The sequence below is a fragment of the Marasmius oreades genome, chromosome 4 (assembly GCF_018924745.1).
Source record: "Marasmius oreades isolate 03SP1 chromosome 4, whole genome shotgun sequence".
Taxonomy (NCBI): Eukaryota; Fungi; Basidiomycota; class Agaricomycetes; order Agaricales; family Marasmiaceae; genus Marasmius; species Marasmius oreades.
Window position 1 is genome coordinate 545,655 of NC_057326.1, and position 21,079 is coordinate 566,733.

Genomic DNA, 21,079 nt, shown 5'->3' on the forward strand with positions numbered 1-21,079 from the left:
GAAAGATGACCAGAGGCTTCACTACAGGTGAAGAGAGTAGAACTGATGGTTATTGAGGTAGACTAGCTACATCTTATATACTGAGTCCAATAGGTAAATATAGATAAGACCGTATGGTCTGTACTGCTGCGGATTGCTGCGCACGACTGTGGTCAACTGCGGAATGATAGTAGTAAGAGGTGTGCATATGGGATGGTGGTAACAATCATAAAAGTAGAGATAGAAGAGAAGATGTAATAAATATTCCAACAATCGACTGCGCCACGGGAAGTTAGATATGCTGTAGTAATGGGTCCGGTCATTATCAGATGCTCGCAGATACATATAGTAATGTCACAATCAACTCACCCGGGAAGGCCTCCTGGACCCATCTCGGAAGTTGACCGAGAATGAAGGGATCACTACCTTGATAACTTTTCCCACATCCACGATTATTTACACGGCGCGAGTCGCATATATACCTGTTGGTAAACAGGAAATAGTCGGTTCCAGTTGTTGTTCGCACACGCCGTGCTATAGGATCGTCATTATATCCTATCATACGATGAGCATCGTACACTCAATATAAGTCAGAGCCCATTCAACTGCTTACCATTCAGTGTTAGCCGGCCACCACATGCACACTTGTAGTTATCGGGATGATGGGGTAGGTGTTCCGGGAGCCACACAAAGACGGGGCGAAGACAGAGAGGATCGGGGCAGAATGATGTACGAGCTGCTTTATGGAGAGCAAAAACAGGATGGGGTGGATGGACAAGGAACTGCCCATCCGCATAGCACTGCGGTCTACCGGATTTCTCTATTTCCCGTTCAATCTTACTCCGAAAATCCAATAAATATTGGTGGATTAACGAGCATTTCTGCACCTCACATTCTCTCGTTTCTCTCTCTGCAGCTGTCGCGTTACTTTCGATCGAGTCTTCATTGCTTTCAGTGATACTTTCATCTATTATACGTCCTTCTTCGATCCGAACATCCGCAAACTCATCGTTGTCCATAACCTCTTTCACCTCTTTCACCAAATGCTCCAACCCATCCTTCGTAAGAATATCTTCATGAGAATTATTTAAAAAAGCTGAAGGTACATAGATTTGTGAGTAAAATAGTAATCAAAATAAAGATAATTGGTATTCACGCACCATGGTGATTGATATTTGACGGCCCAGCCTGAAATGGACGTGTTGTTCCTTGCGGTTCCCGTGTTGAGAAGAAGGTTGACGGTTCGGAGGTTCTGGATTGACTCTGATTCTCTGAGTGCCTGGTTATTCTTCGAGACAAGTCAGATGAAGTGCCGTTTGTTTGAAACGTAGTGGAGGCGGGTTCTTGTCTCTTTCGGGGCCGGCCAGCTCCTGCGCGTCGTCCACCATGCTTTCCGAGGATTCTTTGCGGATTTTGGTTGTGAGAAGGATTAGGCATGATATACGATAATAAGTTAAGGGATTAAGTTAAGGGAAAGGAGTATTAGAGTAACTGCAGGGCGGATGCGATAGTAGAAAAAAGTCTCAGTTCCGTATTGTCATTGTTTATTTGGCAACTCTCGGGTTACGGGATGGCTTATGCCAAATCGGGCATAAGCCTCCACGGACATACGACATGAACCAAAAAACGTCTTACACCGCCAATAGTTGAATAGATAGCTGACATATGTGCTACTTTATATAATCACCATCTGTCTCCACATATGTTCACGATATGTAGAGTCACATGACAATGCCATAAAAACTCAGCACAAATGTTTCCAGTGGTCCTCCTACCCTACTGTTGCATACATTGACCTTTGGTAGGTAAAATATGCTATTTGGACCCATTTCCATAGCGGGAGGAAGAAGGGACACCAGAAATTCCCTTTGCTGGACTGTGTTATGCAAGTGTTATGGCATGGTTACGGCATGGTCACCATATGTTCATTATATATTGAGTTTATGGGACATATATAAAGTAGCACATATCTGTACGACATAGGCCAGTTTTGGTGGTGTAGCCAGTCCGACCCCATCGTTCGTCATCACGTGGTGATTAGTAAGACTGCCGCCCTGCGCTTTCTCGGTTAGCGGTCAGGTTTTGGTTAGGTTTAGTGGTTAGGGGGGTTTGGTTAATAGTTAGGTTAGTTAGCGGTTAGGTTTTAATGGTTAGGTTAGTTAGCGGTTAGGGGTAGGGGTTAGGTATTCAAAGCTATATGAGGGGGTCTGGGGGCAAAGCCCCCAGTATGATGTACCAAGGATCTACTCTATATAGTCCAATGTTGATATACGATTTTAGATGGGTATAATGGTGCAGTTGGTAAATCGTTACCACAGCTAAAATTTTTCTGACGTCAATGGTTCAATTCCCGCTTTTGCCAACCTCAACTTAGAGAACTTCGAAGCTGGCACTGCAGTCTTAGTAATCACCTTCCTTTTTCGAACATCACATGACGGCGAACGATGGGGTCGTACTACGACAGTTGAAAAAAACTCGTCCATGATGGATTTATCTCTCAACTCTTGAACCAGTTCACAGGTACTACCGCAGAAGATCCTTTGGAGACCGTTTTTCTGAATCCTATGATCTATCCATCCGAAATTGAGACTTACGACCTGGGCTGAAAAACGTTTTCTCATTAGGACGTTCGGGTCTGGAGGGTGTACATCTGATGTACCAAAGAAGAATTTATATTGTGTTGGGTGGTCGTGTCAGGTATGTTGTCCGCCAACAGTGCTTCGGCTCACGGTGAACTTCCTTGCAAATTTGCAATTCAGACAAATGAAGGCCGATACCCCCTATTTCAGACTCTTGAACCTAGAAGTGTCAATTAAAAGAACAGGGTGTCAAGCGGTATGAGGAGCATATTTCAAAAGCTGGATTTCGCTTCGCGGCCTCCCCCAGCTTCATCCTCCGGTGATGCTTTCTACATGCTATTCACAGGCGTCGAAATCGGTTCTTGTGCAAACTTGGAGCTATTGAAGACCATCAGCAGACAAATACAGCGGAACTCTGGCGCTAGACAACTCCAGTTCCGCTGTTGGCACTCCTTTCGATGGAGAGTTTACCTTCCCGGAGGCCAGGCCACTCGGTCGACCTTATTTTCCCGTTCATGGAAGACCGAACTGTGTTCTACTGTGAGTTAGCCTCGCCATCCATAGTAGCGAGTGTAGTGGACTTACTCAGACCATAGATATCAAACACCTCTCGCACGTATTATAGAGTTTCCAGACGCTCATGTCGTCCACTTGGCGTTCGAGCAGAAAAACGCAACCAAGCAGCGCTCTTAATCCGAACCTCTAGAAGCACGTCGCATCACTTCACACTGTGTCGAATTGAACACGAGGAGGGAACCACTCCCGTCTTTATATGCCTGTGAAAGATTATGTTCAACCCCACCCTTTCCTCACAATATGTAACTGACAAACTTTCTCGTACAGTATAACCAGAAGTAGCCCGCCCAGCGTATTTGTTCCAGCGCTAAGCACTCGGCCTCCGGAAATTCTGGCCTCGTGGGTCGGCGAGATGCTTTCCTATAGGTTGGCTGGTATGAAGATGGTATGGTTCCTTCGATTATTATCAACGAGCGTGAAGGTGGGTAGCTCGATGATCTGTCACACAATAACACTAACATGACTACGTCGCGGGTAAACTTTTGACAAGAACATCGAGTGAGATGGTATAAAGTCTCGTTCACCGACGAGAATTGGATGGGTATGTAGTAAGACTCTTTTGATGGGCAGTAATCGTGAGGGTTAGATTCGAGCTCTCGTTCGTCAAAGCCTCGTTGTTGTCTCCTAACTCGATTACACTAATCTTGAATCTTGATGACAGCTGCCTCTATCGATCTCCACTAAGCCACTAATTTATGTTAATTGGTGAAATTCTACATTTGAGGGAACGATTCAAATGTAAAAAAAGTGATGCATCGTACTATTACCGATTGGTTTGACCCAGGCTCGAACTGGGGACCTTCTGTGTGAAGACATCGACCAAGACATGTAGATAGATGCGACAAGCAACTACGCCATCGAACCATTCAGGAGTAACGTAGATTATGGTCCATCAGCCTCGGTTTAACAAACTCTTGCCCTTGCTCTCTCCTCTTTCTTTTTGGAACTGTACCACGAGTCCTGTTTCTCATTTTTTTGTATTTTCCTCTTTTGACTCTCGGTTTACATTACTTCCCCTCAGGCTCTAGCTAGAGAAACCTCGTCCGCTCAATCTCCGTTATAGCCGATGCGCCTGATCGGGTTTGTATGTCCGGTTACCGGTACCGTCGGCCTCATCGGACGTTACACCGTGTTCTTGAGCCTAATGAGGGTCACCCTACTTATTAGCAGGAGAAAAAAGTATCAGACTCGTAGCATTCACTAACACTGCCTCTATACAAGGAAGTTGTGTTTGTGGTAACAGCTGAAAAACGACACTGAAATCTGTAGTGGAACGGTGTTTCCCCGAAGTGCCTCCGACGGCTATTGGTCTCCGAGTGTCCGACAGCCGGAACGTTAGGGTAAGTTTTGCTTAAAAAGGCAAGTTATGACATAATGGCACGACTTTTTCGCCCGACAAAGTTATCGATCTTCACTGAAGGAATGCTCTTAGGGAGCCTGCAGGAATCTGCTCTTTTTTTTCCAACTTCTTCTACCTCATTTCCTTCACGAAAAGCAACTTTTTTTCACGTTTCCATGTTTCGACGCCGAAACTTCCTCCTCTTTCGGCAAATATTGGATGACTTCCCGTAAGGATTATTTGTAAATATCGTTGCAAATAACGCTGAAAATCATCGGCGATATGTTAAGCGAGTGATACCTGGCAACAAATACCAGAATCTGAACATCAGGGCATGTTCTAAATTCTTGAATTTAGAAAGGCCTAGCGACCCCTTTCTAAACTGTTTTTGCTGCAATATTTCGTTAAGCGAGGTGAGTCCACATGATTTCCAGCCCAGATATGGAAGTTTGTCCGCGCTTACGCCCTTGGCGAGCTACCACACGTGTGATAAATCCGAGCACTTCATGCAAATTTCCAGCATTGCGGGAGGCATCTGCAAATAATTCGACAATTTCCCAATTTCCAATTTACATCAAAACTTTTATTTGAAAGGAGATTATTTGCACATCCTTACGGGAAGTCATCCATTTCGCTTAACTTTACGACCACGCATCTCATCTCAAACGTTATCGTTGCCCCGTCCCGTTGCAAGGGGCCAAACGGCCCTGGTAGAGGTTTAAAAGGTGGAAGTGTAGGTCTGGAAATTTTCCAGCACGCTTCCTGTGGTCCACTGAAGTCAGGATGAAGACCTCCTCCATCGTCGTCTTGCTCTCCTTCGGTTTATCGGTTTCTGCTGTTCATCGTCACGCCAAACGGCAGTTAGCCCAAGTTTTCTCGAGTTGTACAGAGCCGAACACTGTTGCCATCACATTCGTACGTCCATTGTTTTTTTTCTTTGCGTGGTGGAGAGAGTCAGACGCTTACTTGTGTTTTTTTCTTCTTCATCTAGGATGACGGTCCTTATATCTACGCGTGAGATTTCCCTACACCCTCCTCAGTACTCTCTACAGCCCAACTGACTTGTCCCCATGAAACAGGCGCGAGATCAGCGACACGTTGACGCAACAAGATGCAAAGGGTACTTTCTTCTACAGTAAGTCACGTTCAAACACATGTATCGATAATACTTGCGCTAACCTCCTATCAGATGGCAACAACTGTACGTCTCCGAAGTAATGAAAGACGAAGCTTTCTACTCAACTTGAACTAAACCAGGGGATTGCATCTACGATCAAAACATTATGGACGACGTACGATATGTTTATAATCAAGGTCATCAAGTAGCCTCCCACACCTGGCGACATGCAGATTTAGCGACGCTTAGCTGGGATGAAGGTCTGTATCTTTTTTTGGGGTTGACGTTCTTGCAAGTGTTGATGGATCTTTTTCAGTTCACGACGAAATGTGGCGCGTTGAACGTATGTTTCGGTCAATTCAAGATCTCCTCGATACTCTGGCTGACATTCCCTTCTCTTGTTAGAGGCTCTCCAACGGATTGTTGGTGTCGTTCCGGCGTTCATGCGACCTCGTAAGTACTGTTCGCCTTCGAGGTATATAACGCTGACAGTGCTCGTGCTCGTGCTCGTATGACAGCCTACGGAAGCTACAACGACAATGTCAGAGCCGCCTCCTCTGTCCGTGGTCAATCTTTAGTAATATGGGACTTCGAGTGAGTAGGGTTCCGAGTCATAATTCGTATTTGACCCCCCCTACTAACTATGTGTAACCCCCCGGTGTACCCTTCTCAAGTGCTGGCGACGGTGATAAGAAACCCCCTGCAGATACTATCCGTGCCTACACTGATACGATTAACCAACACCCGAGTACTATCTTGCCCCTCAACCATGAAACTTCTGGTATGCGTTCTGTTCTCCTCTAAGCTGGTTTTTTTTTTCTAATTGTGAGATTTTCAGAATCCACCGCGTAAGCTACGACTTACTTATTGACTGTGCAATTCGATCAGCGGTGCTCAATATTTCCTCAAACAACAGACATCAAGTGATTCCGAAAGTTGTAAAAGAGCTTAGGGAGGCTGGTTACAGAATGGTCACAGTAGCCGAATGCCTCGGTATGGACCCGTATCAGAGCGTTGGGGAACCTGGTTATCCGGATGTGAGTACTAGTCGTGGTCGTGTCCATTCAAAGGCTCGAACTCAATCATTTTCATTTTGTATTTTATCATTATAGGAAAGCTGGCATTGCTGAGCCCAAGACCACTGGCAGAAGCATTATCATATATATTATATACCTAGTACATATCCACCCGTTTTTTAACATTCCACTCGTTTCATAGACTTTTGAAGGACTACGTTTTTTTGGCATTTGCTACTGGTCTGTTGGTTTCATACTCGGAGAACAATCAAATACCCTGTTATTCTTTTGTTAAGTGAACAAGTCTGAAATCGGCGACTGATACTGATAAAGTTGATGCTACGCGTAACGTGTAAACGACTCGAGCTCCGAGTCACCTTCCTATCCAGGCTTCAGCGACTTTCTCGCACCCTCCGATCTCGATGTCGTCTGATTCAGGATCTCTTGAAACTCGGAAGGTGCAAGGATGTGTCATCCAGAAGCCTTCCTTGAAGGAAGATTTGGTCACTTCCAGAGTGGGGAAAAGGATAGAATTCCACTGGAAGCCTAGCTTGGCCACACCGACAAAGAGATCGCGTGGTTTGTAGCTTTAATGAGGGACCGCTGCGGAGCGCATTACTTCGGCGCTACCGTCGACACTGGTACTGAACCGTGAACTGGGGATAAAACGGGGCTATGTATATTGTAAAATAAAGTGATCTACATAATACAAACTTTGGAGCTACTATATCTGAAATCTGAAATAATATTACGATTGACGAATCGCTTCCCTGACGACGAAAACCAAGCTACTATGTACATTACGCGGTCAAGGGTCGTCGTCCTGAATAACAACCTTGACACGACCCTCATCAAGCATCCTTATCCTTTCCAGCAACTCTCGTTCCATGACAAATCTCTCCGGCTTGAACTGCGACTTGTCCCCATAATCTGAACGACGCACCAAGTGAAACTGCGTCAAAGGATGGGATGTACCCTGCCTTGCAGACACCACCTCCAATACGCGCTTCACAAGTTCCGTGTTCAGTGTGGCACACGGAACTACGAGAGAGAAATAATGAAGTTGTGGGAGAAAAAAGTCGGGAGGTTCGTCTTCGAATTTGGAAAGGAGGGCGGAGATCATGTCGTCGATAAATGCTGTGTAGGGCTGAATTTTCTCAATCGGCACTTCGCCCACGGCCAACTCCAAATCAGTCAATCTGGGAACAGCTTGCAAGATATCAAGCAGAAGTGGATCGCTTGATGAGCATGCATCCCATCCGTCCAATAGTGTAAGCCTTAGCTGTTTGAGCGAAGTCGAGGATCGTCGAACCATGTCGAGTAACTCAGAAGGTAGAGGCCATGCATAATGGCTGATATCGCATGTTTCGAGAGAGGGCATGTCGAGGGAGCCAAAGATAGCGGCTAACCAGCTGTACTCGTCCACATCGGTCGTGATTGATAATTGACGAAGGGAGGGTAGCTTGACCTCTCGAGCAGCCACAGGGAAATCGGGAACATCATGGCTCAAGATGTCCGACAACGTAAGGGATTTGAGGGCCGTACAGCTCTGTGCAACATCGAGGAAGTCATCCACGTCATCACAACATTCGATACAATGAATGTCCCAATTTGTCAGCTGAGAAAAGGGTATGGCACGTAAGACACGATTTACGATGAAGCTAGAGACCACGGCGAGTTTTGTTGACTTCCGAATGGCTTGCCAGAACCAGGGCCAGACTAATTCATCGGGCGGGGTAATTTCTTCGCAATAGAATCCAAGATTAGGAAAGGTCAGTCGTTGGACAGGGGGGAGATCTCCAATATCTCCCCAGTCCTCCATCGCCATGGTAAGTTCCCGGCTTCTGTGCATGTGTCTGGATAATGATTTCCATAAATTCACACAGTATGGCGAGGCTGTGATAGGTCCATCGCCTTCAATTCGTAGTTTCAAAGGATAATCCCTCGAGTTCGAAAAATAGACCTCAAGAGGTAAAGCGACGTTATATGACGGGTTGGAGAGATTGACGTCGATGGAAGACCAAAGCTTGAGCGATGACTTAGCAATCGTCCTCCAATGGAAGCAGACTTGAGATACAATGGTGGTAGGAAGTCCAAGGAGAGGAGAATCCGAGTAGTCAACGTCGAATGAATATTCGCAAAGCGACAAGCATATGATGGAGAAAATCATCTCCCAGATCTCCACGGGTACCCTTCGTTGCGCAGAAATGGCAGCCCGACACTGCCTGGTCGTGTTCTCCACAGCACTCTTTGTGTTTTCCAACCGCTCAAGTGTTTGTCGCAACACTGCTATATCCTCTTCATAACGCTTGAGCTCCCTGTTTCCTTTCTCCAACACATCTTTCAACTCCGACATCTCAACCACGGAAGGTACGTAGTCGTTACGGAGAAATCGAGGTTCGACTGTGCGGAATAGGCGAACATCGGGGACATCTGTTACACTTTGACACCTTTGGCACAAGATTGGTCGTTGAAGATCCGGCGAGATATCGTCGAAGCGTTCCCCAAACATCGTAGTCTACTGAAAGAACAGTTATTATCTTCAGTCTTCGGTCGGACAAGAGAAGAACTGGTAGCGTACCTAAATGACACACTCGTTGCTTGAGATCCGCCGCGCTGTATCTTCTTCCCTCCAAGCTGGAACACTAGCAAGAATTCAATTCCTGTGGCTGATAATGAGTATGTATTTGGGTCTGAATCGCGTAATGCGGCTGGGCGAAGAAGTGGCACACCGATTGAAACGATAGTAAGTTGCCACTGGATCCCGTTCGCAACAATTCCTCGAACAAAGGATCTTGTTGAGATATGAATTCCTTGAAATGAAGTACGAGTGAGTAGAATAAGAAGAGAAGAAGGCAGTTGAATGCACCGTACAGTAATGGTGATCTTGGTGGTGGTTGAGGACCAAGCGCCAACGCGCCTCCAGCCTTCTTCTATGGGGATCACATATAAGCAAGGAAGCATCAGACCAAAGCACCACTCCCATACCAAACCCTTCAGTCAAAACGCACCAAAACGCCCTGGTCCCCGATCGTTCTTTCTCAAGTGCCATGATCCATCCCAGTCGGTACTGTCGGATATTCATTCCCAAAATTCCGACTCTCCTACAACTTCTCTCCTCGATATTTATCCCACGAACTTCCAGGAGCAGCTGCTCAATCTCAAGATTTCAAACAATGACAAAGCGCAGACCATACCAATATCCTCTAACTCCAATATTAAATCCAACGCAGAGAGGTGCACACTGGTAGCGGCGACACAGTACACTTGAAGGTGGACAAACTCTGGTTAGAAACGACGAGATGTAGAAGGGCTGAGGAGAAGGCCCTGAGGTCAACATTCAACTACCACCTCAATTCTGGAAATGCCTGGTACGTGTTTCTCATGCTCGTTTACTTATGATTTTACTGACAATTGCTCAGAAATCTGATGGCTACCTTTACAGTGACGTTCAGCGCCAGAACTTTACTGTGTACGGGAAATATCGTCTTGTTCGGTTTCGCATTGAAGTTTCCATTTACTACCACCGGAACGGCTTCAATTGACACCAAAAAGTTACGAACAAGAAACCTTTATCATGTTCGGGGAGGAACAATGAATGATGGATGGTCATCAAATGAAGGTACCGAAGTTATTCTTGTTTCTCTTCTAACAGGTTCTGACTTTGTTTTTCCAACCTCTCATCTCCAGGAGCATTACGATCGTGGAAGGTAATAGGGAGTCGAGGCTTGGTCGAGGCTAGTTCTCAGAGAGAGCATCGGTCACGTACAAGCAATAGTGGCCTTTTCGCGACACTCGTTTCTCCCTTAGTAATTGTCGTTGAGACTGATGATGGTTGGGTACCTTTCTAATGGTTCGATCCAAGGTTCTGGAAAATAAATTCGTTCTTATCAGGTTCCGACTTGGCATTGAGGGATATAGTGGATAGGTAGTCTTTGGAGGTTACGAAACTCATGAAGCGTTTTTTCCCGGAATGGTGGAGAGCTTTACGCACCTTTATTCGTTTGTCTGGCTCTCACACGCGGCCCAAAGGGAAATCTCGCCGGTTCCAATGTCGGATACGGCTCCCTCCTCTTCCAACCCGCATGGACGTTTAAGAGACCTCGATTGCAATAGGTTTTGACCACTGAATAGCATCGGCGAAAAAAGCCCTAGCCTCAGCACCCCGTAGCGAATGCGCATACGATTCATCTCTCCGGAACAGGAATCCCGGCCAGAAAGAAGGTGTCTCATAGGACGCTGGCTCTTCTGTTCTTTGGTATTTCTATATATTCAGCCTCTTGCTACTGCAAAACTTAACTCGATAATTATAATGTTTCCGTGCTAAAGGAGTAATCACAATGGTTTCCATACCTAGCCATCCGTGGCGTCTGATTTAAAAACAGAAGTACGTTATTGATCCCGTTCTCGTTCCCAGACGCTCATGTCGTCCACTTGGCGTTCGAGCAGAAAAACGCAACAAAGCAGCGCTCTCAATCTGAACCCTTAGAAGCACGTCGCATCACTTCACACCGTGCCGAATTGAACACGAGGAGAGGGAACCACTCCCGTATTTATGTGCCTGCGAACGATTATGCGGTATTTGTTCAACCCCACCCTTTCATCACAATATGTAACTGACGAAAGTCCCGTACGGTATAACCAGAAGTAGCCTGCCCAGTGTATTCGTTCCAGCGCTGAGCGCTGAGCCTCCAGATATTCTGGCCTCGTGAGTCGTCGAGATGCTTTCCTATAGGCTGGTTGGTATCAAGACGGTTCCTTCGTTTCTTTGAATGATGAACACTGACGTCTCTGAATGACCATTAGCAGCAACATCAGTTGATATAGAAGCCATGAATATTAATGGACTCCGAGGATCGCTGCGCCCAAGGTTCGCGCTCCCTTTAATCTCTCCACCTGTAGCTTGACTAAGCTATTTATATTCAAGCGGCAGGGACGCAAATTTTAGAAATCAGAAACCACATGAAACGGGCTTGCGAATAACGTCAATGGAGCCCTGAGCACGCTTATTCGCAGCTCCCCTCCGAGCAATATAAAGTTTAAAGTCAATTGGCTTCCATAGCTCCCCTTGTTTCCTTCTACCGCCATGGCCCCAACGCCTATACCTCTGGACAAGGCCTATCTCACAGCGATATGGCTTGAGACTCTCTTCTACGGTGGGTAAATTTAGTGATCAATCTCCTCTTGACACGTTTTAATCGACCGTTGAACGAGTAGGAGTCAACCTGTCTCTGTTCTTTTCGTATCTCTTCATCGCTCGTTACAAACGGAAGACAAGGACCATCCAGCCAGTGATCTTCACCGTTGCGATTATGATGTTCATCTTTTCGACAATCCATGTCTCGATGGGATTCCAGCGACTGATCGAGGGATTCATCGTCTTGAGGGACTTGCCTGGAGGACCTGGAGGGTTCTTCTCAGATGTATCGGTCCCTGCGAACGTCGCTAAGGTGACGATTCATACGGTGAACTCGGTCTTGGGAGATAGCATCATGGTAGGCGTTATTTCATCGGGATACTGAATTCTCCATACTAAAAACGAACTACTCAACTAGGTGTGGAGATGCTATCATGTCTGGGGAAGGAGTCTCATCGCCTCAGCGCTTCCTATCCTCCTGATTACTGCCTCCGCGGGTATGTAACTTAGCTGTCTAGTCAATGTTTATTTTGCTCATGCTCATTGATCGATCCAGTATGCGGATTTGGGCAGTCCGTCATCTTTGCAGAGGCAAAGCATATCCACAGTGCCTTCCAAGACGAGTTGGAGAGATGGAACGGGTCTCTCTTTTCCTTATCACTCGTTACGAACGTTGTCGTCACTTCTCTCATCGCCCTCAGAATTTGGTTGGTTGTTTTTTTTTCCTTTCTCCGTTTCGCCCGAGTTTGACTGAATCTTTCAAACTCGTTTTTTTTTTGACAGGTATCTCGGTCGTCAATTTTCGAGTACAAAAACCTTTGTCAATTACCAACGAGTGCTCATCTTGATCATTGAATCGGGATCCATATATTCAACGGCGCTCATCGTTGAAATTACCTTATACTTTTTGGGGAGTAACGCATTTTATATTGTATACGATCCGATCGCTCAATTGACGGTAAGAACCCTTTTTTTTTCTCACCCCGTGTAGCGGCTAAACATGGTCTCCCAATTCCTAGGCAATTGTACCGACCATGATCATTATCATGACGAGTTTGGGATTGACCTCTAATGACTTGAATTCTGCACAGACTCGTGCAGCGTCAGGTGGTAGTGGTAGTACTACTACGGCGTCAGTCGCGTTGGAGTCGCGCCCTCGATTTGCGACCCGGACTATGATTTCAACCTTTGGCGTGAATTCAAATCCCGATTCAGATGACCATGTTGAAAAGGACGCTGGAACCCTGAAGGTTTAGGAGGTTCAGGGAAGCTAGGATCTACCGTCACCCGTGTGACGGTGAAATTTAAATTATTTCAATGTACATATCATGTACTCAGTACTATTTGATCGTGGTAATGGTATCTGAATTTTGGTACGCCTCTAGCTATTACCTTTTCCCACCCGAATAGTTAAAAATGCTCATTCAGCAACTTTTCGACGAAACCTGGTCGAAGTTCGTGAGGAGATCCGATTCTTCGCGCGATTAGATGTCCATCCACCTTCGCGGAACCTGGTCGAAGCTCGTGAGGAGATCCGGCTCTTCGTGTGATTAGATGTCCATCCATCCATCTATCTTCGCGATGAATCATGATCAACACCGAAAGTAGAAAAATCAAATCATACAACACTGGCCAGGAATATGATAGTGGAGTCACTGGAGTGGTAAGATCCATGACCCATGTGTGATCGAGTGGTATAACTGTACACTGTACTGTACAGTGTATCATTCCTTCCGCTAACAGTCACCGGTCACCTATCACATCTTTTATCTCGACGCCCATGCCATGTTGCCTGAGATATTCCAGTATCTCCGCCACAGCTGAAGGATCAGATGAGGCCCTCCCAGGTCCCAAAGTTTTACTGATGGAATCCACCGTTAAGATGGCGTTGGAGGCACAGGCTACAGCTCAGTATGATAGTTCCCCGATTCCCCTTCCGGCCCCGAGGCCTCGTGAGAGCTATGAAAATGGATTTCGAAGTCTTGTCGTCTGATTCTAATTTCTGGCTGCCGAGGCTGCTGTGAGAATATTGTTATTGTTTATTGTGGCGTCGGAATCAAGGTTGATGATCTATCATCCAGGTGGAAAGAATGAGATAAATGTAGAAAGACAGGGGGATTCGTGTTCGCAGTTTGAGTCGAGGATGCTAGAAAGTGGCAAATCCGAAACGAGCCGAACGTTGCCTTTTCCCATGGCACATAACTCGAAATCGACTAGGGAGGGAAGTTTGAGGAGTTGGGACGGAGTAAATCACCGACATCCAAGCGGTTTTGGTAACCTGTCCACAAGTATGGATGAAGATGAGATCGGAAGGGGGCGGACGTTAACTGGTGGTATCTGAAGCTTGAAGTTTGTACCCCCAATGTCAACGACTCGAGGCATGTGCACGCCGGTAAACCGTAACACTCTCAACAAATCCTCCCATTCGTTGGGAGAACACACAAACTTTGTTCCACGTCCAGTATTTGTCAACCCGAGAATACCAGACCAGGTCGGGAGGAATCAGATATTCCTATTTCTCTCTCATGAGTCATGGCGGTGTCCGTAAAAAAGAGCTCTCCAGGAACGAAAAGGATCTCTCGGATCTCTCTTCCTGCGAACCGAAAAAAAAGGAATATCACAGGAGACAGGAGGGCCGTTTAGGAATGAAAGTGGTGTTCTCGTCAAAGTCTGCTGCAGCTTCGAATAACGAACGTTATTATACGCATCTTGAGTTGATGGCAGGCACTTCCATACGCCTTTCTGCGTTGGATCCGCCATTAATATCAGAGTTGGAGGATATTGGTATGGTCCGCGCTTTGAAAATTGAGATTGAGCTGCTCCTGGAATTTCAACGTGAGATACCTATCGAGGAGAGACTCGGAAGTTGTAGGAGACTCGGAATTTTGGGCATGAATATCCGACAGTTCGACTGCGGACGATGACAATGGGCACTTGAGAAAGAACGATCGGGGATCAGGGCGTTTTTGGTGCGTTTTGACCTGAGGGTTTGGTATGTAAACTTTGGCTGGGGGGTCGGTAAGGAAACGGAAAATCATGCGGCTGTCGACAATTGAGAACGTTAACATGATGCTACTCCTCTATTTTAACAGGAACCCACGTTTCGCAGAGATCACAGAACGGCGGAGTGGTTATTTGGTCTCATGCCTACGAGTCCTTGCTTTCAACGTTTGCAGCGTTTGACGATGATATGTGATCCCCGTAGAAGAAGGCTGACATGGTGTAATTCGGGTTCAAGTTATGACGCGCCTAGCACTTGATCTTCAACCACCACCATTATTGTGCGGTGCGTTCAACTGCCTTCCTCTCTTCTTATTCTACTTACTCACACTTCATTTCAGGGAATTCATATCTCAACAAGATCCTCTTTTTGAGGAATTATTGCGAACGGGATCCAGTGACAGCTTACCATCGTTTCCTTCAATCGGTATGCCACTTCTTCGCCCAGCCGCATTACACGATTCAGACCCAAATACATACTCATTGTCAGCCACAGGAATTGAATTCTTGGTAGTGTGCCAGCTTGGAGGGAAGAAGATAGAGCACAGTGGATCTCAAGCAACGAGTTTGTCATTAGGTAGGTACACTACCAGTTCTTCTCTTGACCGACTGAAGATAATAACTGTCCTTTCAGTAGACTCCTAAGATGTTTGGGGAACGCTTCGACGATTTCTCGCCTGATCTTCAATTACCAATCTTGTGCCAGAGGTGTCAAAGTGTAACAGATGGCCCCGATGTTCGCCCATTCCCCACAGTCGAACCTCGATTTCTCCATAACGATTACATACCTTCAGTGGTTGAGATGTCGGAGTTAAAAGATGTGTTGGAGAAAGGAAAGAGAGACCTCAAGCGTTATGAAGAGGATATAGCAGTGTTGCGGCAAACGCTTGAGCGGTTGGAATGTGCAAAAAGTGCCATGGAGAACACGACCAGGCAGTGTCGGGCTGCTATTTCTGCTCAACGGAGGGTACCCATGGAGATCTGGGAGATGATTTTCTCCATCATATGCTTGTCGTCTCGCGAATATTCATTCGACGTTGACTACCGCTCGGATTCTCCGCTCCTTGGACTCCCTGCCACCATTATATCTCAAGTCTGCTCCCATTGGAGGACGATTGCTAAGGCATCGTTCAAGCTTTGGTCCTCCATCAACGTCAATCTCTCACAACCACGTTATAACGTCGCTTTACCTCTCGAGGCCTATTTTTTGAATTCGAGGGATTATCCTTTGAAACTACGGATTAAAGGCGGTGCGGGTCCTTGCCTAGGACCGTCACGGGGTTTGGATTTATGGGAATCACTATCCAGACACATGCACAGAAGCTGGGAACTCACCATGGCGATGGATACCTCCAGAGATATTGGAAATCTTCCCCCTGTCCAACGACTGACCTTCCCTAATCTTGAATCGTATCGCGAAGAATCTGTCCTGCCTGATGAATCGCTCTGGCCCTGGTTCTGGCGAGCTATTCAGAAGTCAACAAAACTCGCCGTGGTCTCTAGCTACATCGTAAATCGTGCCATACCCTTTTCTCAGCTGACAACTTGGGAGATTCAAATTATCAATTGTTGTGATGACGTGGATGACTTCCTCGATGTTGCACAGAGCTGTACGGCCCTCAAATCCCTTACCTTGTCAGATATCTCGAGCCATGATGTTCCCGATTTACCTGTGGCTACTCGAGAGGTCAAGTTGCCCTCCCTTCGTCAATTATCAATCACGACCGATCACGACGAGTACGGCTGGGTAGCCACTATCTTTGGCTCTCTCGTCACGCCCTCCCTCGAAACATGTCATATCCATCATTATGCGTGGCCTCTACCTTCTGCGTTACTCGACATGGTTCGACGATCCTCGACTTCGCTCAGAAAAATAAGGCTCACACTCGTACTATTGCACGACTGGGATGCAAACTCAACTAGGGATCCACTTCTGCTCGATATCTTGCAAACTGTTCCCAAATTGACTCATTTTGAGTTGACCTTGGGCGGAGTATCGATTGAGGACATTCGACCCATTGATGGCATGATCTCCGCCCTCCTTTCCAAATTCGAAGGCAAAACTCCTGACTTTCTCCCACAACTTAACTATTTCTTTCTAGAACTTCCGTGGGTCACACTGGACACGGAACTCGTGAAGCGCATACTGGAGGTGGTGTCTGCAGGGCAGGGTACATCCCATCCTTTGGCGGAGTTTCACTTCGTGCGTCGTTCAAGTTATGTGGGCGAGTCGTGGTTCAAGTCGGAGTTTGTCATGGAACGAGAACTGCTTGAAAGGATAAGAATGCTTGACGAGAGTCGTGTCAAGGTCGTTATTCAGGACTATGACCCCTGACCCCAACGTTATGTACATAGTAGCTTGGTTTTCGTCGTCAGAAAAGCGATTCGTCAATCGTACTATAATTCGGATTTCAGATATAGCTCCAAAGTTTGTATCATGTAGATCACCCTATTCTACATACAAGCCCGAGTTAACGCACCCCCTTTGTGCTAAGCTAGGCTTCCAGTCGAATTCTAGTATGAAATCCTTTTCCCCACTCTGGAAATGACTAAATCTTCCTCCAAGGTAGGCTTCTAGCTGCCACATCTTGCAACTTCCGAGTTTCAAGAAATCAGAACGACATCGAGATCGAAGTTCCCACCACCGTGACCGGTGACCACGTCTATCTTTCCCGACGATTGTCACCGTTCAAACATCGACTCAGACTGACCTACAGTACCTAGGCTCAGCTTCAGAAGCGTTTCATTACAGTGCAAGGTTTTACGTGGGAAGGAATAAAATAAAACGTGAGTGGTACAAAGACTGATACTATGTTTTTCTTCAACTCGAATATAACTCGACAGGAGTGCGGCCAACTTTCGATGCAAGTACATCAACAACCAATTTTATGCCAACAGTGCCAGCAGGTTCCCAATGTTCCCAATATTCGCCGATTCCATATGCTTAAACCTCGATTTCTTCGATGCAATTACGTACCCTCCGAGATAGAGATATCTCATTTGACCAAGGTTTTGATGGAAGCGGAGAAACAAGTTGAGCAGTACGAGAAAGATATTTCAGTTTTGCGACGAAAGCTGGGTCAGCTAGAGAAGGAAAAGATCGCTGCAGAAGCCGTCACAAAGCAGTGTCGTGCCAGTCTCTCTGTGCATCGGAGGGTACCCGTGGAGCTCTGGGAAATGGTCTTTTCTAGATTATGCCTGTCGCTGCACGACTATTCGTTCGACACCAACTTGTTGCCAGGACTCCCTGCCATCCTCATCTCCCAAGTTTGCTCACATTGGAAGGCCATCGCCGGCGGATTGCCCAGTATCTGGTCTTCTATCAACGTCCACTTACACGAGCTTTACGACACCAGGCTTCCCCTCGAGACCTACCTATCGAATTCGGCAGATTATCCTTTGAAGATACGGATCGCAGGCCAAAGAGAGGCTCCCCTCACGCCACAAGCCGTTGACGTTTGGCAGACATTGTTCAAACACATTAACAGATGCAGAGAGCTCGTTATGACGATTCCTCCTTTCTGTTTTAATGAAAATCATTTCGACCCACCAATTTCGAATTTTACCTTTTCCAAGCTTGAATCACTGCACGAAGAATATGGTGAAGAATATGTTGTGCCGGGTCAACGTGGATGGCCCTGGTTCTGGCAAGCTATCCAGGAGGCACCGAAACTTACCACCGTTACCTCCATATACCCCAGTCGTCCGCTACCTTTTTCTCGGCTAACCACATGGGAGGTTCGCGCTATCAAGGACGCTTCGGAAGTATACGAGCTCTTCGATGCCTTACGGAGTTGCGACTGTCTTGAATCCCTTACATTAACGGAGATCTCGAGTTCTTCTGATTACAATCTTGATGTTGTATCATCCCTTCGAACGGTCGAGTTCGAGTTACCTTCTCTTCGACGGTTTTCCGCCATCGCTCATCAGGACCGATGCGGTTGGTTATCCTCTATTGTCGAAACCCTTATCATGCCCCTCCTTGAAACATTACACATCAAATACGGACAATTGGATCTGCCTGTCATCAGCTTGCTGAATATGATTCGGCGATCCTCGAATTCTCTCAAAGGGGTCACCCTAACCGTAAACATGGGAGAACGCGAACGCTTCTCGCCAGATTTTCCTCTCTCTGACCTCCTGCAATCAGCTTCTGAATTGACCCATTTCGAATTATTAGTGGATAGAGCCAGCCCCTCCGATCGCCCATTTTTCGATGACATGATCCCGAGCGTTCTTTCCCGTCTCAGAGACCATCCACGCCATTTCCTTCCAAAACTCGCCCTTCTGTCTCTTGGTATTCCTGGCATCACACTTAACCCACAGCTTGTGAAGCGTGTGTTGGGGGCAGTGTGGGCGAGACAACTTACAACACATCCTCTAACGGATATTCGCCTTGTGAGCCTTAACAGTAGAACAGAATCTGGCCGCAAGTTTGTTATCGATCCTGAACAGCTCACGGAAATCAAACTGTTGAAAGAAAGCCGAATCAACGTTATTATCGAAGCGAAGTTGGCCCGATGCCGGAACCGACGTAGGTACTGAGTCACGTATGTAGGTACTGTGTTATGTACTATATCCCTCTTTTTACTTCCTCCAACGCATCGTTGCGTCTCGAGTTCGCCTTACGGTTGTCCTCGTCTCTGGGACTGTCTCGTTGTGCGTCGTATCCGGCGGCCCTCAACAGGGATGATGGTACTTTAGTTGATATCAGGGAACATGATGAATTGGGTCTGTTAATTCTCACTGACACTGATGCCCAGTTCTAGATCGGCGTAATGGATTCGCTGGACGATACAAACGGTCGAGACGATGTTCATGATAACTTGAAGAACGGTCGGAGCTCCTGTGCTACTGCTTGTCTTGCCCAAAAATGGAGGTATGAGGCATTATAAGGACGACAATACAAGTAGGTGAAAAAAAAACGGTCATGAAGATATTGACCTGACTTATCCACTGAGAACTCCCTGAGAGCCTGTCCGGCGTGGGTGGCAAAAGGCAAACGGACGTCCTTTTGCCACCCAGGAGGTTTCCCGCGCGAGTGCACTGCCACTCGCTCACTGAATTTTTAAAATAAAATACCCGTTCTGGCAATGGTGCATGACTTGTCATGTGAGGTGGACCGTCCGAACCTGGGTAAATTAATTCAATTTGGCAGATATCTCACATGACAGGTTGTGGACCATGGCCAGAACGGGTATTTTATTTTAAAAATTCAGTGAGCGAGTGGCAGTGCACTCGCGCGGGAAACCTCCTGGGTGGCAAAAGGACGTCCGTTTGCCTTTTGCCACCCACGCCGGACAGGCTCTGAGCACCGCTGCAACCAACTGGCCAGCGGACCGTCATGAGATGGCTATGGCTGGTCATCCAGTTATGGAAGGTTTTCTCCTGATGCGTTATCTTATCTGTGACATAAAAAGGGAAAGAAATTCGCACAGTTAAGCGAACAACGCGTGATCCTCAACCACCATTACTGTGCGGTGCATTCAACTTCCTTCGTTGTTTTTTCTTATTCTACTCACCCACACTTCAGTTCAGGGAATTCATACCTCATCAAGATCTTCTTTCCGGGGCATTCTAGCGAACGGGATCTAGTGACAGCTTACCATCATTTAAATCGGTACGCTACCAGTTGTTCTCCTGTCTGACTGAAGATAATAAATGTCCTTTCGGTAGAACACAATGTCTGGGGAATGCTTCGACGCTATCTTGCCGGATCTTCAACGACCAATCTTGTACCAAAGGTGTCAAAGTGTGACAGATGTCCCCAGTGTTCGCCTATTCCCCACAGTCGAACCTCGATTTCTCCGTAACGACTACGTACCTTCCGTAGTTGAGATGTCGGAGTTGAAAGATGTGTTGGAGAAAGGAAATAGGGAGCTCAATGGTTATGGAGAGGATATAGCAGCGTTGCGACAAACGCTTGAGCGGTTTACAAATGCAAAGAGTACCGTGAAGAAGACGACCAGGCAGTGTCGGGCTGCTATTTTTGCACAACGGAGGGTACCTGTGGAGATCTGGGAGATGATTTTCTCCATGTCATGCTTGTCGCTTTGCGAATATTCATTTGACGTTGACTACCGCTCGGGTTCTCCGCTCCTTGGACACCCTGCCACCCTTATATCTCAAGTCTGCTCCCGTTGGAGGACGATTGTTAAGGCATCGTCCAAGCTTTGGTCTTCCATCAACGTCAATCTCTCAGAAACACGTTATAACGCCGTTTTACCTCTCGAGGTCTACTTTTCGAATTCGGGGGATTATCCTTTGAAATTACGGATTCAAGTTCAAGGCAGTGTAGGTCTGGATTAATGGGAATCATTATCCAGACACATGCAC

The 21,079-nt window shown here is 46.7% G+C and overlaps 9 protein-coding genes and 1 non-coding gene across 10 annotated transcripts; 6 read left to right on the forward strand and 4 right to left on the reverse strand.

Moving 5' to 3' along the window:
• Positions 1-569: 569 nt before the first annotated feature.
• Positions 570-1,416, reverse strand: E1B28_006985 (uncharacterized protein; the record flags this gene model as incomplete). Its single annotated transcript, XM_043151693.1, has 2 exons — positions 570-1,075; positions 1,140-1,416. 2 exons carry the CDS (start codon positions 1,414-1,416, stop codon positions 570-572), a joined length of 783 nt encoding a protein of 260 aa, XP_043009773.1.
• A 1,048-nt stretch (positions 1,417-2,464) lies between these two features.
• E1B28_006986 (uncharacterized protein) lies at positions 2,465-3,823 on the forward strand. Its single transcript, XM_043151694.1, has 5 exons — positions 2,465-2,676; positions 2,739-3,098; positions 3,155-3,555; positions 3,625-3,732; positions 3,796-3,823. The coding sequence occupies exons 2-3, from the start codon at positions 2,817-2,819 to the stop codon at positions 3,338-3,340; spliced, it is 468 nt and encodes a 155-aa protein (XP_043009774.1). The 5' UTR covers positions 2,465-2,676; positions 2,739-2,816; the 3' UTR covers positions 3,341-3,555; positions 3,625-3,732; positions 3,796-3,823.
• An 82-nt stretch (positions 3,824-3,905) lies between these two features.
• Positions 3,906-3,998, reverse strand: E1B28_006987. The gene has a single exon. It is a non-coding gene; the product is annotated as a tRNA-Cys (tRNA).
• Positions 3,999-4,996: 998 nt separating this feature from the next.
• E1B28_006988 (uncharacterized protein) lies at positions 4,997-6,901 on the forward strand. Its single transcript, XM_043151695.1, has 12 exons — positions 4,997-5,388; positions 5,465-5,487; positions 5,553-5,608; positions 5,663-5,674; positions 5,731-5,850; positions 5,907-5,933; positions 5,996-6,043; positions 6,109-6,184; positions 6,265-6,371; positions 6,429-6,438; positions 6,507-6,627; positions 6,703-6,901. Exons 1-12 carry the CDS (start codon positions 5,257-5,259, stop codon positions 6,718-6,720), a joined length of 750 nt encoding a protein of 249 aa, XP_043009775.1. The 5' UTR covers positions 4,997-5,256; the 3' UTR covers positions 6,721-6,901.
• Positions 6,902-7,264: 363 nt separating this feature from the next.
• On the reverse strand, positions 7,265-9,518 carry E1B28_006989 (uncharacterized protein). The gene is made up of 3 exons (XM_043151696.1): positions 9,481-9,518; positions 9,188-9,419; positions 7,265-9,127 (listed from the first exon to the last, which is right to left on the reverse strand). The coding sequence occupies exon 3, from the start codon at positions 9,116-9,118 to the stop codon at positions 7,415-7,417; it is 1,704 nt and encodes a 567-aa protein (XP_043009776.1). The 5' UTR covers positions 9,119-9,127; positions 9,188-9,419; positions 9,481-9,518; the 3' UTR covers positions 7,265-7,414.
• Positions 9,519-11,692: 2,174 nt separating this feature from the next.
• On the forward strand, positions 11,693-12,999 carry E1B28_006990 (uncharacterized protein; the record flags this gene model as incomplete). Its single annotated transcript, XM_043151697.1, has 6 exons — positions 11,693-11,762; positions 11,824-12,101; positions 12,162-12,240; positions 12,300-12,450; positions 12,527-12,701; positions 12,763-12,999. The coding sequence occupies 6 exons, from the start codon at positions 11,693-11,695 to the stop codon at positions 12,997-12,999; spliced, it is 990 nt and encodes a 329-aa protein (XP_043009777.1).
• A 154-nt stretch (positions 13,000-13,153) lies between these two features.
• E1B28_006991 (uncharacterized protein) lies at positions 13,154-13,471 on the reverse strand (the record flags this gene model as incomplete). The annotated part of the gene is made up of 1 exon (XM_043151698.1): positions 13,154-13,471. The coding sequence occupies one exon, from the start codon at positions 13,469-13,471 to the stop codon at positions 13,154-13,156; it is 318 nt and encodes a 105-aa protein (XP_043009778.1).
• Positions 13,472-15,389: 1,918 nt separating this feature from the next.
• E1B28_006992 (uncharacterized protein) lies at positions 15,390-17,078 on the forward strand (the record flags this gene model as incomplete). The annotated part of the gene is made up of 1 exon (XM_043151699.1): positions 15,390-17,078. One exon carries the CDS (start codon positions 15,390-15,392, stop codon positions 17,076-17,078), a length of 1,689 nt encoding a protein of 562 aa, XP_043009779.1.
• Positions 17,079-17,314: 236 nt separating this feature from the next.
• On the forward strand, positions 17,315-19,414 carry E1B28_006993 (uncharacterized protein). The gene is made up of 2 exons (XM_043151700.1): positions 17,315-17,530; positions 17,588-19,414. Exon 2 carries the CDS (start codon positions 17,606-17,608, stop codon positions 19,286-19,288), a length of 1,683 nt encoding a protein of 560 aa, XP_043009780.1. The 5' UTR covers positions 17,315-17,530; positions 17,588-17,605; the 3' UTR covers positions 19,289-19,414.
• A 1,011-nt stretch (positions 19,415-20,425) lies between these two features.
• E1B28_006994 (uncharacterized protein) lies at positions 20,426-21,052 on the forward strand (the record flags this gene model as incomplete). Its single annotated transcript, XM_043151701.1, has 1 exon — positions 20,426-21,052. One exon carries the CDS (start codon positions 20,426-20,428, stop codon positions 21,050-21,052), a length of 627 nt encoding a protein of 208 aa, XP_043009781.1.
• Positions 21,053-21,079: the final 27 nt, after the last annotated feature.

What these genes read in the sequence shown, in the direction of transcription:
- E1B28_006986 (XM_043151694.1), top strand. Translation starts at nt 2,817, where the DNA reads ATGAGGAGCATATTTCAAAAGCTGGATTTCGCTTCGCGGCCTCCCCCA. An exon ending in AGACCGAACTGTGTTCTACT is followed by an intron (nt 3,099 to 3,154) that starts GTGAGTTAGCCT and finishes CTCAGACCATAG; the next exon opens with ATATCAAACACCTCTCGCAC.
- E1B28_006989 (XM_043151696.1), bottom strand. Translation starts at nt 9,118, where the DNA reads ATGTTTGGGGAACGCTTCGACGATATCTCGCCGGATCTTCAACGACCA.
- E1B28_006993 (XM_043151700.1), top strand. Translation starts at nt 17,606, where the DNA reads ATGCAAGTACATCAACAACCAATTTTATGCCAACAGTGCCAGCAGGTT.
- E1B28_006988 (XM_043151695.1), top strand. Translation starts at nt 5,257, where the DNA reads ATGAAGACCTCCTCCATCGTCGTCTTGCTCTCCTTCGGTTTATCGGTT. An exon ending in GACGCTTAGCTGGGATGAAG is followed by an intron (nt 5,851 to 5,906) that starts GTCTGTATCTTT and finishes GATCTTTTTCAG; the next exon opens with TTCACGACGAAATGTGGCGC. An exon ending in TTAGTAATATGGGACTTCGA is followed by an intron (nt 6,185 to 6,264) that starts GTGAGTAGGGTT and finishes ACCCTTCTCAAG; the next exon opens with TGCTGGCGACGGTGATAAGA.